Source organism: Haliaeetus albicilla, chromosome 20, assembly GCF_947461875.1.
Source record: "Haliaeetus albicilla chromosome 20, bHalAlb1.1, whole genome shotgun sequence".
NCBI classification, from domain to species: domain Eukaryota; kingdom Metazoa; phylum Chordata; class Aves; order Accipitriformes; family Accipitridae; genus Haliaeetus; species Haliaeetus albicilla.
Window position 1 is genome coordinate 21,738,057 of NC_091502.1, and position 17,827 is coordinate 21,755,883.

The following is a 17,827-nucleotide window of genomic DNA, read 5'->3' on the forward strand; positions in this document are numbered from 1 at the left end:
GCTGTCTGACTTCAAAGCACACAAATCCTTGACGGAAAACTCAAGAACTCACTAGTGAGATCAGCAAGAGTTGCACCTAGCCCTATTTATTTTATCACAGTGCCTAGAACCGCAACTTACTGTTCTCGGCAAAACCACTACAGAGAAATGTCTGAATAGTAATTATAGGAGAGGTTTCTTGAGTACTTCAGTTTCTGGCCTCTTTTTTTTTTTTTGTAAAACCTGGTTAGATTACAGATTTATCCACAACTCTTGTAAATAGTACCATGATGTGTGCAGCAGCTTCAAAATGTAAGTTATTTTCTCTTCCTGAATCTGACCTCCTGATTCTTACCTACAAATCCCACACAGCTTCATAACATGTGGATTTCAGTCACATGCAAGTCCTAAAGAAAATGAAATTTTAAAGCCATAACTGCATTATTCTTTGCAGGCTTAATACACGCTTTGATTTCCTGCAAGCTCAAGATACCTTATTCGGTAAGACCCGACTTCTCTCCCAAGTTGATCGGCTACGTTGCAAGAATGAGTGAAGTACTTGAAAAAGCCTTTTTTCTAAATCATTGAGTCAGCAAAAAGATAGTGTCAAACACTGAATAAAGGATAAGCAGAGCTAGCTAATAAAATATTTGCCATATGTAACAGCAATACAAAACTTTGTATTATATATGGTTTTGATAGTAATATTAACACCTAATGTACGTGTGGACATGTCAGTCAATCAGTCACCTAAAACTAAGTCCTTGCTTTCAGGTACTGCTTAAAACTGTTGCCTGCTTTGAATGATATTCTAGAAGCTGTAGAACACATCTGACAATAAAGCAGGTCAGATTATCGTTTAATCAGCCCCTGCTTGCTTTTTCTGTTGCTGCTTCACATTCTTCTGATTCTACTGGTTCTCCTTGTATTCGGAAAAAATCCAAACATGGAGGTCAAACTCATTATTTCCACACTGATACATCTGTATTGCTTCTGAAGTTTAGGTACAAATTGATAGCTGGCAAATATACCAGACACAGCTGGAATGATCTCTGAACAATCCCAATAAACAGCTCAGAAAAAACAATATGAGAGAAGCTAAAAAAAAGGACAAAACGTTTTTAATCATATTTGTTTGAAACTACTGTCCACTGGAATTATTTTACACATGCACTCAGTAGGAAAATTACTGCATACAAATCCCAAGGTTGTATATGGAGTTTAATGTGTTTGGACTAGTAAAACAATGCAATACAACTTCAGATTATCAAGACTTTCTCAGAAATGTAATCTGTTCTCAGACTCTTCGCTCGTCTGCCTCATTCTAATTCTAGCCAGCATGTTCAATTTTGTCCAAGTTTCAAAACTTGCCAATGCTAGTGACAAAGGTAACTGAAAATTAATTGCATTTGGGTAATTTATATCTTTGCACATTCAGATTTTAAAAATTGCTGTCTCACCTGACAGCAACACCTCAATGCTTCTAAAGCCCCAAACAGCTTTTAAAGCTGAATACACATGGCATCTGTTTGTGTCAATGGAATCACTCTGCACCTTCAGGCTATCATTAGGCATCAATGATTCAGGTGCATTTAAAAGAGTAAACTGAATTTTGCAAACTTCTAACTAAGTTATACCACTAGAACTATTTTACCTGAGAGAATAATGACAAAGGTCTTTCAGTAGCATCTCTTACAGCTTGAAAACATGCAATTACAGAACCCACTCTCCGGGAGACTTTAACCTCGTTAGGTTTAACATTTTTGGAAGTAGTAACCCAAATATAATGCCTTTGTAACAATTAATCTTTTTATTACACACCTAAGAGCTGCTGCATAAAATTTTTAACTGTAACTGATTTTAGTCCATTGCAACTTGTAGCTGGCTCGATATTCTTCTCAAAGTCACCACATACACCAAATACAAACATCATCATGTCAGAAAATTACCTAAGGGAGGGATGCCGTGCAGTGGTTAGAGCACAGGACTGGAAATAGTTCAGGTTCCATTCTTGGCTCTGCCACTGGCTTGCCGTATGACTTCAGACAAGTCAGTTAATTGCTCAGATTTCCCCATCTGTAAAATGTGGAAAGCACTTCTTATCTACCTCACCTATGTGAAGTGAGTGTTCATGTCTGTAAAGCTGAAGAGATTTTTTTTTTTTGATGAAAGGTAACACAAAAAATGGTGATCCTACGATTTTAGCCTAAAATTTTAGCAGACAATCCAAAAATCTTCACCGTTAATTAAAACTTAGAAGTATTTAGAAATGTGTCAATAGTAAGCAGATATATCAGTGACTATTACTGAAGACTCTTACCAGGACTAACACAACATTGAACAAATACGGACTTTCAGGTTCAATTTTCAGGTTAATAAAGAAATACTAGACTGTGATGTGACCTTTGAGAGGAAGATAATTTCCCCTTTTATCTCTCACCCGTGAAACAAATAGGACAAGCTGAAACAGAACATATTTTCCAGAAAGCAAACAAGATGAGCCAAAACATTTTTGTCCATTTCTAAACTCTAAGCCTATTAAACATTGAAATTCGTATGCATAACTCAAAACACTCCTCACTGCATCTTTCTCAAAAGCAGCTCTGCTCAGCAAAACTGAAGGACTAGTAAACTACTTTTATTTATTTTTGAAGCTACCACATATATTAGTATTGCCTCCATCACTCGAAATTGTGTGTTATTTCCCTACAGAAAAAAATGTGAGAAGTCACACAAAACACAAAGTACACAGCAAAAAGTAAATAGGAAAGTAGAACACATACACTGCTTATCACGAAGATAGATAACTGGAAAGGTGTTCAGGAAAAGCTATAGCTCAAAAAGAAAGTGAAGAAAAATTTCAGAAGAAGGTTATTCTGATGCCTAAAAAATTTTCTGAAGCAGCAATTCCCAATTTTTCACATTATAAAAGAAAGCATTTTTGCAAGCATCTGATTTATAAAAAAAAATAATAATCTGGAAATAGCCACATAGTTCAGGAGTTGACTATTTTATTAAATATGTAGAAAAGTATATATTTAAAAAGCCTTGTTATATATGTAGAAAAGTAAAAAGAAACATCTTTCTAAGAGATTTTTAATCCTCCACCAATATAACTAAGGGTGTAAGCAGACAACGTGTTACCTATATCGGAAGTATTCTGGAACACTGCAAAGCAGCAAAGAGAAAAACGGCTTTAAGTAAATGACTAAATGCTCTAACACTCAAACTAATCTTGAAGTAACATTCATGACTTTCTAAAATGCTCTTGATTGCCTCCTTGGTTTAAGGACTTGCCTATATCAATAAGATAATTTAACATCTCATTCACTCCATCCTAGCAAGCAGGCAGGATGATAACAAGGGTGTTCTGAATGAAATTTAAGGAGGGAAGAGTTCCTTATAAATTTTATCTCTTTAAGTGAAGAGATCCAATCACAGCTTTTTGGTAATTTGCCTTTGTAGTTAAATGAAATACAGCAGAGAATTTGTCAAGCGGTGCCTCATTTTGCTTTCAATAACTAACTCTGGCTTTTCTTGCCTTCTACGCATAGTTGTCACAACTGCCTCCTTTCAGGCCTCATCTAAGTTCTGCTGTATTATCATCTGCAAAGTTAACTTTAGACAAAATTTAAAATGTGTATTAAAAACATTCCGTATTCAAGTTCCTAGTCTGCAACATGGACTATGTGGCAGACATCTTCACAGAACTGACTTCTCACAGCTGCATTTCTGTAGCTTGCTATGTGACTCTCGAAGACAGCAGGTAAGGGGCTGACAGAGCTGGTCAACAATTAAAGTAACCTTGCTACTAAGAACTCTTGTATCAAAATTCTTTGTAATCACCACATGCTGCTATGTTATTTCAATCCATACCCAGGTTTGACTTTTTCTGCTCCCTTCATCCACTTGTAGCTTGTCTTTGCAAGATCTCTGTCTTTAAAGAAGAAACAGCCACAGACTAGGGGAAATGTTTACAGGAACATGGCCATAGCAATTAGAACCTTAATCCCATTCAGAATTCTTACCTCCCCAGGTACTTCCTACTTGTGGAGCAGCAGATATAGGATGTACAGACGGATGAAAAGTTGGCTGCAAATCAAGCAGATCATTTGGCAGCTTTGAAGTGCTACAAAGATAAATTAATACAACTGTTTGAACTACATCAGGGTTTTCAATACAAGGCAAATGCTAGCGACTGTCAACAGTAAGGAAAACTTTGTTACAGAATGGTTGTTACAAAATGGATAAAGTAAGCCAAAATCAGAAAGTCTAGTGAACTTCACATTTTCAGTTCTGTAGAAGTGTTAATTTGGCTTGCTAAGTTCTATGTTATGCCAAGTGACTTTTGTCAAAGCTAAGACAAAAAGACAACCAGACTTCTCGTCTTCCTCACAGTCCAACACCAGGGCTAGAGCGTGTTATGTTCTGCAATCTTCGGCAGCATTTAAAATAACCTCATGAAAGCCCTACAGTATGACAAAAGCAGATTGACAGAATGAACCCTAATGGGCTGCAGCACCAAAACATTACATCTAAATTGCACAACTCGTATCTTTCCACTATCAACCACTGCTGAGAAACTGGCTTACATCTATGAGCTATTACAGAACTTTGGGGAAAGCAAAGTATAAGCTGCCTTGAAACACCTGATCACACATCAATCATGTGAAAACTCATTTAAATGCACATTTTAGACTATTCAAAACCAAACTGACACCCCAGAACATCATATGGAAGTGAAGAGTGAAGTCTTAAATACAACTGCTGCAATAATTTCAAGAGTCAAACAGGAACAGTAAAATTCATCCTGTTGCAGAGAGTTAGTTTTATACTTTAAATTAGTCGGGGCGGGGCAAGAAGCACGGGTGTTCACCCAGAACTTTTTAGAACACAAAATGAACCAAAATTCACACATATGGCTGCTACGGATGGAAGCCAAGTCACTGTGGCATCCAAGCATCTTTTGAAATTAGACTGGCACAAGAGTTTAAAGGCTAGTAGCGGCATCCTAGATCTCTGTATATTCTCTTGCTGATCCAATCACTTGTATCATTCAGTTCTTACTATTTCATTCAACAGTGACTGAAATCACATTTTGCCACTACTGCTCCTATTAAAAAGCTGCATGGTCTGGCACAGCCCTGTAATATGAGCAGCAGAACCAAGATAATTTTCAAGATAAAGCTTGTTCAACTTAATTATTGGGATTAATCAGACACATTGCATGTAATAGCAAGCAACTGAACTTATGACCCAACATATCCCCTTCATGGCAGCTCCTGCCATAAAATCTGTTCTTTGCTCATAGCAGTCATACTGCCAGCAACTGAATTTAAACGTGAAGACAAACTAGCATTTGGGTTTTTAGAAGAAAACGCTCTTGTCTCCACTATGTAGCATTTCTGGCTGTTTGAAGAAGCTTTATCAGATGTTTCTATGTTTCAGACCTCTTAAGAAGCAAGATCAGATATTCAAGTTACTAGTTCAAAGCATACAGCCATTTCAAATATTTTGGCCTCTAAAAAGCAATTTAAAAGAAAATCTTTTGTCAAGGGAGTCTTTCAGTTACTAACACTGACAGATTTTCTAGCTCCTTACATGCGATTCAGCTATTTTCCACCGTATTTGGTGTCAAATAATTTCCTACAATAGCTTTCTAATAGAGAAAGAAGGCTGTCAAAGTGATGACTGCTTTAAAAGAACAGTATATTCTTATGTGAGCTCTAACAGAACAACTAAGTAATCCTTTATGTTTAGGATCACCCTCAAAGCAAAAATATGCCTTCAGAGAACTATTTCCTTCTGTAATGATAAAAGCATGTACCTTCTGCTACTTCTTGATTTGACTGCTATTTACAGAATGAAGATCACGCACTTACTCATACCAACAGTTCCTGCTACTCAAAGATCAGGATTAGCGTGCAGTGAGTACTCTTGCGCTATCTTTACAAGTCCTTGCAGACAGAGATGCTCCAGATATAACTCAAGGCTGCAAAACCTGCCTCTCTTCTTTCAAACCCTGTTTCAGGCTTTCCTTTTTCTGAAAATCTAGCAAGAACATTTGTTACCACTCTACTTTTAAAGATCTAGAAATGCAACATTAAATTCAATATTATCTTTATGACCTCCCAAACTGAATTTTTATTTGACTTTTCCCAACTTGTAAGGTTCTTTGGGGACAAAGCATGTCTGTTTTACAGTTCCAACTGTCTGGCTCACCAACTAAGAACAGCTACAAGGGCTGTCAGCAGTTGGTTCGTATCAGGAAATATTCTGCAAACGGACGATGAAAACACACATTTTATGTTATTTATGGCAATAGGTTATTTTCCCATCAACTTTACCCAAAATATAATTTCTTATTACATCACTAATGTACTCTACGCCCAACCAACCTTCTGCTATGTACACTCTGCAGTAGAAATTTAGAGGAAACCCTAGCTGCAGTGCATCTCACAATGAAGCAACACCATTAAGCATACCTGTTTGAAGAGCTAGGGGTAGAAAAAATATCAATGGCTGGTGTAGTCATTATGCTTCCTGCTGCCGTTGACACAGGAGAAGCTGCAGTTGTTAAAGAGGTATGAGGTTTCTTTGCAAGTTCTTTTAGACGTTGCTCCTGTTGGGAAAGTGAGGTGGCATAAGAAATCCTGAAACAACATTTGCGTATATGACTTTGGAGGTAAGTAAAGCAGAACTGAAGAATTCTTTTTATTTATTCCACACACCAGTGTCAGCAACTTACAAAAGTGGTGCCACAAATCCTTCAGAAATTATTTTAACAAGTTGTACAGTGTATATATATTTACATAAGATTCTACGTCCAGTGCTTTGCCAACCATACATGTTCAGTATTAATAGCTCTTTTTTCCCTTTGCTTCTTTAAGAATCCTAATAAGCTATCAACAAGAACATAGAAAAAGTGTTTGCCATTAAAAATTCTGTATGCTTACCTTTAAAGCTTTTAAGCGAGCCTGTTCTTCCTCTAATGCAGCTTGTTTTTCCCTTTCATCAACTTTTGTGAGGGACAGGCCAGTGCTTGCAAGGGAAGAGACGGCATTGGAAAGGGTGGTAGCCCTAAAGTAATTGGACAGGAGAAAAGCTGGCTGTTAATAGGCGACGTGGTAGGATCATCTAAAGAACACTTTGCTTGTACCCACCCAGCCTCCTTCTGAACTCTTTATAACATTGGTTATATCTTACGCTGTACAATAGGAAGTGATAAGTTTAAATAAGATACACCACACCATATGAACTGCAAAATAAAAATGCCTAGAAATCATGCTATCTGCTCTTACACACTGGATTTTGGATTTTCCCCCTTAAATGTTTCCCCTCCAAACTGCATCACAGAATTCATGTTTGAAGCCTTTGCTCTTCTGTTTGCCTAAGATGGCATTATTTGTAGATACACGGGAACCGCTGATAATGTGGGCTCCAATTCAAATTGCTGCTAATTTAACAGGTTTAGTTAAGAAAATATCAATGCAACTAGTATATCCCAGAGGAAAAGTTTGCAATTTATCATCATGTTTAAGTGTGCAGAAAGATTTAAAATCAATAAATACTTAATTTTTAAAACAAACTAATCACACAAAAGAAAGAAAATATTCTGAAAAGCAGCTAACAAAATGGTGCTAAGCCCTAATATTGTCACTACGATAAAAAAAGAATATATAAAATGTTACTGCCTTATTTTTTGAACATGCAATAAAGAAATACTATTTAATTTTGCAAACCCTCCCGCCAGTATTAAGTCTTTCTAGATTTAAACAATGAAGTTAGTTGTCTAGAGGACTTCTCTAGATTGCACTTTGTGTTTTAGAAAGCACTCAAAATCAGTGAATGCCTTTTACCATATACATTATGGCTTTAATCCCCAACTTTAAAAAGTCATTCTTAATGTAAGGACTTCTGGAAGCATTTCCTTGCTTTTGACAAAAAAGGGATTAAAGTTGGGATTTAAGAGTCTAAGGACATTAAATAAATGTTGCATACCTTACAGAAGTCTAATTATTAACATAAAATGAATATTTGCAGACAGTAAATGAAAAAAAATAGCTTCTTTTCAGAAGTTCAAGATTAGATGTTAAAAGTATAACTACTGCTTGAGGGATTCTACAGCAAGTGCTTGCAGCTCCTTGCTCCTTAAAGTCTAGTTCTGTTGACCTGGATAAACTGTCTTAAGTACTCAGCAAAAGGTATGATAACTTGCTATTCTATCATTGCTAATACAGTGTCTTCAACATAGCCTACAAAAACCTTAGTTTATAACAAAATTGAAAATAATGGAGTTAACATTCAATTTAACAATTGCTTAAAAGGACAAGGGCATAAGCACCTGCTTGCAGCTGTGGAATCTTTGATTTTCTTCCCTTCTAGAGAAGCTAAATGTTGCTCCAAAGCATCAAGAAGGCTACTCGGTGCCTGCAAAAAAAAAAAAAAAAAAAAAAAAAAAAAAAAAAAAGAAAAAAGACCTTCAGGAACAGATTTGAAGAATCTAAGGTGAAGCACATCAGTAGTTAGAAGACTTTCAGAGAATGCAACTGTTGGGCAACTAGTACAACGGCTCAGAATACTTATACCACATCTTGGCATCCTGTACATATTTAATTACTTAAAATATCAGGTGATGTACTCTCCTCACTACATTACTTTGTCATAATGACTCACCAGTAAGTACTGAAATATGTCAAGGAAGCTAGCAAGCAGACAACTGAAAGCAATCAGTATTTCAAGAGACACTAAGAAGGAAATTGTACCTAAAGTCATTTCTATGTGCACGCTCTGCAAGCCTTCACAATTATTTAAATGGGCATACAGCCAAAAGCAAGCTTGCTAAGAACTACAGCTTCACAATGTCATGTAAAAGTTTCATTATGTGAACTCACAGATATAAACTGCATCTTCAAGCATGATAGAAATAAGGTCATCTTAAAACTCAATTAGAGTAAGACAGAAATGTTCTCTAATATTTTAGAGTAGGATCACTGCATATAAAAGCCAGGCTCTGACAGAGGTTGGATTTAATCACAAACTTGGAAACAACTTGGTGACAATGTACGCAAGAAAGCATAAGTGAATGCCATAATGCCAAGTTTTTCTCATTATGCAACCCCAAAACAGGCATGTAGTTGCAAACACATAATAGGTTTATCTACCTGTGAGAGATCTGGTATGTCTCCTCTGTCAATTCCAACTTGCTGTAATAAAACAAATGAGCTTTAGAACCTGTTTGGTTTTGTTAAAGGCAGAGATGCTCAAAAAGTAAACAACATTAAGATTAAGTCATGTAAAAAGCACAAACCTGTCCATATACATTTTAAATCTCCACAATCTGAACTCTATAATGATTGGCTATAATAAATTCTTCCGCTAAATGTATACACATTTGAAGTAGGCATGTTAGAGACATTTTAACAGATACAACCTTAGAAATAAAACAGAGTAAGAATCAAGTGTTTCAGAATTTTAAGGCTAGAGAAGTTTGCTTATCCCACAATTTATGCGGTAATTTCTCAGACCTACTGATATAGAGCATATATTTTCTAAAACAAAGCACCTTCAAAGTTTTGTAAAGAAGCTGTTTTCTAAAATGCAGATCAAACTGAAGATGTTCTGCAGCAGTATATATATTGTTACAATAGAAAGATTAATACTCTCAGCTTCAGTTGATAGTGTTATGAACTGAAGGATAGCTGAAGGCAGTATCTCCGATAGAGATATTCTGTCAGGACAGACAGTGAGCCAAGCTTTACGGCTTAATTTTTTGTTAAGAAAGATATGAATAACAAAGGAAAGCAAAACAAGAACAGGAGCACACATCTCAACTGAGGAATTCCATAATACTAGGACATCAGTTCAGCAATGCTTCAGAAACAAGAATGTAACAGACTACATTTTTAAAAAAAACCACAAACAAAATGTTTTCCAAAGTAACTGCTTTTTCCTCTACAAACACACCTAAAGCCAAGACATATTTAAAAAAATAATCACATGTTCATCTACTTGTCTCAATTTCTTATTTGTGAAGCTGTTATTTCATCTAAAACTTATGGCAGAATTATGGGTTTCGTACTAGAATACAGCTAGAATCATAGAAAGCTGCAGATGACCATGAAGCTACTTTATTAGTTTAAAGCAAGGTTCTTCTTCAAAGAAAGCTCACAATTATTATGTAACCAAGGAAATTTTAAAATGCATATTTATACACCCTCCTCAAGTAAAAGATAAGCCAATAAGTATTCTGTAGTCAGGTTTTTCAATACAGTCCTCAAATGAACTAATTAGGGTAGAGACTGACAAGATGACCCTGCAATTAGGCTGGAAGGAAAAAGTATCTGCTTTGTGAGAAAATAAGCACTTTATAAGCTGTTTCAAATAAAGAGCAAAGTTTGGCTGACTGAAGTTTACCTCTGCGACTTTAAGGAACTCTGAGATCCGTGTCATTCTAGTGAGGAACTTCTTATATATATCAAGGCCTTCTTTGCACTGGTTCTTTTTCATATCAAAGTATTTTTCTATAAACAGTAAGAATACTTGCATTAAATAAGAAATGAAGCATTCTGCAAAGAATATGCAAAGCAAAAGCATACAAAACAAGACAAACAGAAACTGCCTGCAGACTTGTTTTGTTATGTTAACTGAAGAAGTCACTATGCCTAACTTGTACCAAATGACAAAAGCTCTGTGGAACATGACCTAATGATCACATGCATGCAATTACACCTTACCTTGCAGGTACTAGATCTCACAAAAGCATAACCACCCTGAAGAGGACGATCAAGTTTAAAAAAAGGTCACCCAAAGAAATGTAAATTAATCCTCTGGGGGGGGCGAAGGGGGGAGCAATTTTACAATCTGGCAGTTAAACATCTGCTCTACTCCAGTGGCCACATATCAGGCAAGATTTTGATGTTCTCTGCCAGACCGATGCCTCTTGTTATGGTGTGGTCTACAGCGAGGTACAACTGATTACAAAACATTGGTGCTGAAAGCGAGAGGGTCCCACCCTCCTTGAAATAGCACTTTCAAGGCCTGTTTCTATATTAAGTTTCACTCAAACCATGAGTGAAAGCAACTGCATGCTAGTTCATCTTACTGAGGGAAAGAAGTAGACAGGGGCTTCAGACTGGAAGCATGACTGTCCTTTACTGACTAATTCTGGATTTTGCTTTCCATTTTGCAAGCATTGGGTAGTAACGGCAATCAGGTAGCTTGATCCAATCACAGAATACAACCAAATCAAGCAAATCAACAGATTACTTTCAACTTAATTATTTTCCAAATTTAGGCTCCCCTGCATCTCCAGTGTGTGCAAGTGAAAGGGCCTGAACCTGGAGTTTGTAATTCCCCTTAAAATATATAAGATATGCTTTAGAAACATAAGCCAACCAATCATTAAAATCAAGCAATATTAAAGTTTCAATAGCCGAGCAATCCCAGATACTGTGACTGCAAATTTGTAATTGACCATAACTTTTGCCACTTAAAAAGAAACAAAACCTGATCTTGCTTCTTAAAGAAAAAAAAAAAAAAAAAAAAATTGGTATCATGATTCAGGTTTGCCACACAGTTCAATGAGACAACCCCCCCCAAACACCATAAAAAACCCACAAAGCAGTCCAAGGAAAAAAAAAAAAAAAAGAAGAAAATCTTGAATGGGCTTTGCTTTCAGAAATTTACCCAGCCCTGTATACAATGCAATGGAAAATGCAATTGGACAGAAAAACCCTGAAAATAAATCTGAGTTGGAAATAACAGTAATATTTTGGTGTTTTACTGTAGGACTATTTCAACTTCTCAAAAAAGAGCAGCTCTTCGTGATTGTTTACCGAGCTCCCTCCCCAAATTTTAACATTGCAGAAGGCAGTTATATTTACCCAAGAGGTTAATAATCCCTTCGTTATATGCTGCAAAGAGTCTAATGGCATCTTTGAAGAGGAGCATGAAGGCAGCATTAATTACACCATTTGTAAGTTCATTGCTATTGACCTAGGAAAATCAGAAAAAAAGTTAATTTAACTGAATTGATCCCTTATTGGAAAACTCCTAGTTGAACTCCAGTACTCTATCCCAAGGCATGCTTTCCAATCATCTCACTGGCTATTAGTGGAAAGTAGCAGCATAGCAAATCAATGCAGGATCTCTCAGCACAGAATTAAATCAAATCGTTTTAGCAGACATTTTTGTTAACTCATGTTAATGCTAAATAATATAGCTAGAAGACAGAGGGCAGAAACAATCAACTTTTAAATGAACAATTCTTCTTTGCACACAGTCTACACAATAAACAACACTAATTTAGCACAAAGCATTCTCTCCAGTGAGCACTGTATTTCTTTTTTTTCTGATTTCTTGGGGGTATACCAGTCAACAAAACAATTTGTGCTCTTTAAGCTGTGCAGATAACATGGAACCAAGTTCAAGACCTTTAATCTTGACCTATTTTACAAGCTTGTGCATGTTTGTACAACAAAGTCAATAGTATGTTAAGACACACACATGCTTCTAAACTTACATTGAAGTCAAGAAGTGCATCCATTTGATTTTGTATAATTGGTACAGTTTTTAGGAGTTTTTCTGTGCTCATTGTTCTCATCACTCCATCAGCCCTGTTATGCAAAACAAAAGAAAATTCTTCACCTGAATTTTGAAGGCAATTGTTAATGAGAAACATAACGTAGAAAATAAAACAGGTCATGAGAGAAAACATTTAAATCATTGCCATTCAAAGCAGGCATTTTGGTGTTTAGGAATGCTGTCTAGCCAATACAACTGTAATAACTGCAGTGTACAAAAGCAACAACTTTTTTCTAGCCAAAATATGAATCCAAGATGAATTTTTATTCAGAAGAAATGAAACTGATAGCGCTCAGGAATATAGCAGAGCTACGATGCATCAGGTAACCAAAAAAATGCTCTGAAGGTGATTTCTGAAGCAAATTTTTACCTATGCTTTTTCCAATCACCTGATTATTATTTTGTGTCAGTTCGGATGATTTTCTTTCCAACTAAAAGCAGTGAGAAAGAATAAACAAATGTAGCAATATGTGCTCAAGCTTTTTCAGAAAGATTAGAGAGGCTACATGACACCTCCTTTTAATAGCTGACTACCAATATTTGGTTGTTTATTAATTGTCCAGATTGAATAGAGTAAGACCAAAAATATCCAAGAAAAGCAACAACAGAGGAAGAGATTAAATCATCTCAGTGACAAGAAACAACTGCTTTCTGTAAGACAAATCAGACAGCCTTGCAGTTCACCAGCATGCACACAGCAAACCAAATGTTTCCAGCAAGTGCAAATCTCACAGTGCATCTGCACAGAAAAGGCTGTGGCTGTTCTCCAGGCTGGAAGGCAATGGGGAACACACTGCTTCCAGCTTTCTGCTCTTTCCACTCATGCTGTATGCTCCCTGCTAACAGCAAACAGCAACTGCAATAAACTTAATGTGGCAGGGCATGGGTGCAGAGTCCCTGAGAAAAACCGAGGTGTGGAAAAGGTAGATTGCTGCCACCAGAGCAGTTATTCCTGCTGGCTCACAGAAGGACCTCCAGGCATGTGCTGTGGCCTAAATAATTCACCTCACTGGGCCTAAAACACCTGATTATAAAACAACTGCCTCTCTCTCTAGTGTACCTGCAGCCACCTGACCACACACACGTCCTATACGTGGAAAAGGCTAAGTTTTCCGTGTTGTTGGGACTCCAATCATCTCTAAAGGCAGAAAGAGCAAAAGGAGCCCAAGCATTCCCCTTTTACTTTACCATCACATTTCAAAACAAAATGGACTGTACAGTATTAGCAAGGAGGTATAAGGGATCTGGACAGTGTTCTCAGGCCAATTTCAAATGCCTTTGTAATACTAATGCAAGGTATCATTAGACAGCCCACTACCACAGGTAACTCATTTAACTGTTTTAAGTTGAGATTTTTGTGGGTTAAGAATTAAGTTTTAGCATAAATATAAATTATCCTGTGTATGGATGATAAAAGATGCCCAAACATAAAACTAAAATTACATTTTTAAACTTTAAAAAGCACTGCATACACAGTTGATGGACAAAGACGGAAAGATTTTCAACCATGACCAGTACATGCTCTCCAGCCTTCCTGATGGAAGAGATCTCCAGCTTAATTCCGTTGTGCACTATAACGTGCAATTTACCCAACTACTGGTGCTCTGCACTGTGTTATTTTACATGTAAACAGGCACCTACTCTCAAACAACCGATTTCTCTTAAAGGAGCTCACTTTCCAGGGAAAATTTTAATTCCTGTAGACAGAATAGCATCTACTACTTTGATGCATACCATTTTTTAGTTCTTTGTATTGAACTGTTAATGTTTAAAGAAGTAAAATCACAACAACTGAAGTAAAATATTTTTGCAATATACGTAACTGGGCAGTTGAGCCTTTCTGTGTCATGGGAGATACTCAACTGAGAAAAGCAGACATTACTGTCTGTACTAAGCTGGAGCCAACATTGGTATTTTCCACTTGAATTGCAGGACATAAGAAAACCCCTCAAGATTAGAGAAGCAAAATACAGTCCTTACCCTCTTTTTACTTTTGTGAAGTCAAAAGCCACTTGTCTATAGGAAACTGCCTTTTCATTCAGATATCTACTATACCGTCTGATAAATGTTGACATGTCATAACCTAAAAAACAAGTTTCAGATGCTTATTACTTACCTAGTCAATTAAAGATCAAGAACTTTACTCTAAATAAAGTGCAGATACTAACACAAGACAGCTTCATTACATTTTGGCCTGATTTTGTATAGTTAATCTGTTACAAAACAAACCATGTATGTCATTGTATTCACCATGTAAATCAAACAGACAATACTGCAAATATCTAGAAGACCTCAACTACATAGAAGTTTACACTTAACTTCCTAAGGAAATTACTTCCAAAAGCAAAACAAAGTATTTTTATACAAGTTCTCTCATACGATATAAGTTACTATCAAAAAAATTACATGATGCATTCACAAAGATGCAAACATCAATTCCACAACACATTCTCCCATTTAAAACTGACTAGAGAAAAAAAGGCATTGAAGGAAACATTAAGACATGACAGAAATTTTCCTATGTTAAAGACAGTGGCAATAGGAAATATTTTTATAACTGCCAATCTAAGGACACAGAATAAGAAAAAGATCTGTTCATAATCTATCCTGAGACTGTGGAAGTTAAGACTCAATAAAATGAAGTAATTTGGTAGACCCTTGGTTATCACTGAGAAGGTTTCTGTCCCCAGGCAACCACTCTGTGTGCCTGGTGTAGTACACCTGTGGCAAAAATTAGAAGCAGCTATATAAAAAGTAATGCAGAAAGTAAGAAACCACCTCAGGAGAAAAAAAAAAAAAGATAACAGCTACGTGTATGATCAGAACTGCACTGAACAGCAGCGTAACAGTTTGGAAGGGTATTTCAGCTGAAAAATCTGAACCAGAGAAAAACTTATTTGCGCGTAGAATTAGTTTCAAAGATGGACAGAATGGTCTTTGAACAATTTCCCAAAAAGTTATTTATTTTTTTAAGCACAGTTCTTGTCTCACTGACATGCTGTATCTAATGTACACATGATGCATTTTTTGAAATTTAACTTACTAATCAAAATATACCTCTCCAAATGGAGAAATCTCTTCAGAATTAGGAGGAATACCAAGTCAGATCTGTTTAGCTAAGAAAGCTAGAAGCATTTATAAGTAAGCCTTTCCTAAAAGATGCAACAAATTCCTCCAGCAGACAGCTTCTGCCATGCCACAATAGCATTTTAAATTAAGAAATGCAGTCTGGGGTAAAACAGACAGAAAAATTACTTCCTAAGTTACATAGTCCATTAGTGTTACCAAGTTGTATTTACTGTCCCCCAGCACACTACTAACTTTTTCATTAAAAGACACCTTACCTTGCAATCCACTTTTGTCTAGGAAATTGCTCAAATTAAACAATGTGTTTCTGGACGCCAGATACTGGATAAAACGCTAGAAAGGAAAAATTTAAATGCTTTTAGTATATTACCAATGAGCTGGAATTGAGGTAACAGTACTAGAAACAATTTCAATCCAGCTTATGAAATTCAGTTTTTATGCTTTAAGACTGATTTCAGATCTGGAAGCTATTACAAAAACTCAGCTAAATTTTCAAATGAAGCTAGTTACTATTTTTTATGTAAAAATCTGTGAACAAAATCAAAGTCACACAGATATTGCATGAAAGCCTCTGACTGAAAGACTCTTGTTTATTTTAAGCCAGAATATGGAACTGTAAACTCCTGAAAAAAAATCACTGCCAATACATTCTCATTTTACATGCTCACAATTGTTTCACTAACTTCAATTTTATAACAGTTGATTTCATTTTACCAATTAGGCAAGGCATCTTTGCTCATCATACAATTTTAATAGTACTTAGCTTAAACATGAAAACAAGGTGATATAAAGATTAGTTTGCTTATAAATCAAATGTTAAATAAAGATAAGAATCCCTATAAAACGTTAACACAGTATCACCCTTAGCACATGTCATTAGTTACACATAATTCTGAATTACGTTTCAGAAAAATGAATGATGCTATTTTCATTTTGTGAAGACATTTCAGATCACTGGCACCACATCTTATTTAGTAAGAAAAATAATTTTGTCTTATGAACCACTGTATAGAGAGCTGCTACAAAAATATACCAATCTTTCATTTGTAATAACATTTTGACAGAGGAAAAAATAGTTCTGATTAGTGTAACATGTACTACCAAATGTTCTTCATTAGCATAAACACATAGGTTACATAGAAAAAACACTGGAGAAGGGTAAAAGCACTCAGTACCTAGCTATAAATGAATTAAGCAAAAGCTGGAGGACCAAACACTTTTCAGTCTTACAAAGGGATTTACAGATTCTCCATAAACTTCTAGACATTTTCATAAGCACTCACTTTCCATGTTCATTGTTCAAGTACTACTTCTAGCTGTGAAAAATTTCATCTTGAGCAGCTATCTTACCCTCATTACTTCTCTAACACATTTGGCAAGCAAAATCTTTGGCAGTTTTATTCTTAAGTGGAAAGTATTTCAGAGTGGTCCCATGAAATACCTTTAATTACTGTGAAGCGTATTGATATCAGTTTAAAATTTATATGACTCGAAGTGCAAGCACAGCAAAAGTGTATAGACCTTATTTTAGAAAGTGTCAATTATCCCAGTGATAATGCTTAAAGTCAACATGAGAAGTTTGCCCTCTTGTGGCTTACTTAGCTTCAAAGTATAGATTTTCACCAAGACCAGAAATACTCCATAGCTGAACTGCAAGAGAAACCAGTATATATATATTTTTTTAAAACTTAAACCCCTTCACAACACAGCCAGTCAGCCAGAGGAAGCAGTTACATGACCTATAAGAACTTGAATGCAACCTGAAATGAAAAGTTTTGGTCCTCTCCACAAAATCCTACTTGCAATTTTCTAAAGCTTAATTCCAAATTTCATATTTCTAAAGCTTGATTCCAAAGTTCATATAGCTTACATTATACTGACTGTTTGCAGTAAAAAGGAATGTTTACAAACACTTTCTAAGAGAGCCTTAAAGTATAGTTTGGTTTTTTTTTAAAAATGCAGAAAATTCAAGTTGCTGCTATGCTTGGCATCTCGAAAATATAAGGCCCCAAAGGAATTCAAGTTGTGGAACAAAAGCTGCTTATTCCTTTTTGTTTAAATTGGGGTTTTGTTTAATTGTTCTACAGTATTTGGTGTTACTTAGATGCTCAAACTCAAAGCCAGCTCACAGGCACACATTTGCCTTCACTGCAAAAGTTTAAGGGGTGATGGTGGA

At 35.9% G+C, this 17,827-nt stretch overlaps 1 protein-coding gene across 9 annotated transcripts in view; it reads right to left on the reverse strand.

Moving 5' to 3' along the window:
• The window catches only part of PICALM (phosphatidylinositol binding clathrin assembly protein), a 69,537-nt gene that overhangs the window by 22,666 nt on the left and 29,044 nt on the right, over window positions 1-17,827 (reverse strand). For all 9 annotated transcript variants that reach the window (XM_069808507.1, XM_069808510.1, XM_069808509.1 and 6 more), the window contains exons 3-12: window positions 15,909-15,984; window positions 14,545-14,647; window positions 12,503-12,596; window positions 11,865-11,976; window positions 10,396-10,502; window positions 9,144-9,185; window positions 8,324-8,409; window positions 6,936-7,059; window positions 6,465-6,601; window positions 4,008-4,108 (exon numbers count right to left, since the gene is read on the reverse strand). In XM_069808507.1, coding sequence (XP_069664608.1) covers window positions 4,008-4,108; window positions 6,465-6,601; window positions 6,936-7,059; window positions 8,324-8,409; window positions 9,144-9,185; window positions 10,396-10,502; window positions 11,865-11,976; window positions 12,503-12,596; window positions 14,545-14,647; window positions 15,909-15,984 — 982 coding nt within the window. The remainder of the gene's footprint in view (window positions 1-4,007; window positions 4,109-6,464; window positions 6,602-6,935; window positions 7,060-8,323; window positions 8,410-9,143; window positions 9,186-10,395; window positions 10,503-11,864; window positions 11,977-12,502; window positions 12,597-14,544; window positions 14,648-15,908; window positions 15,985-17,827) is intronic.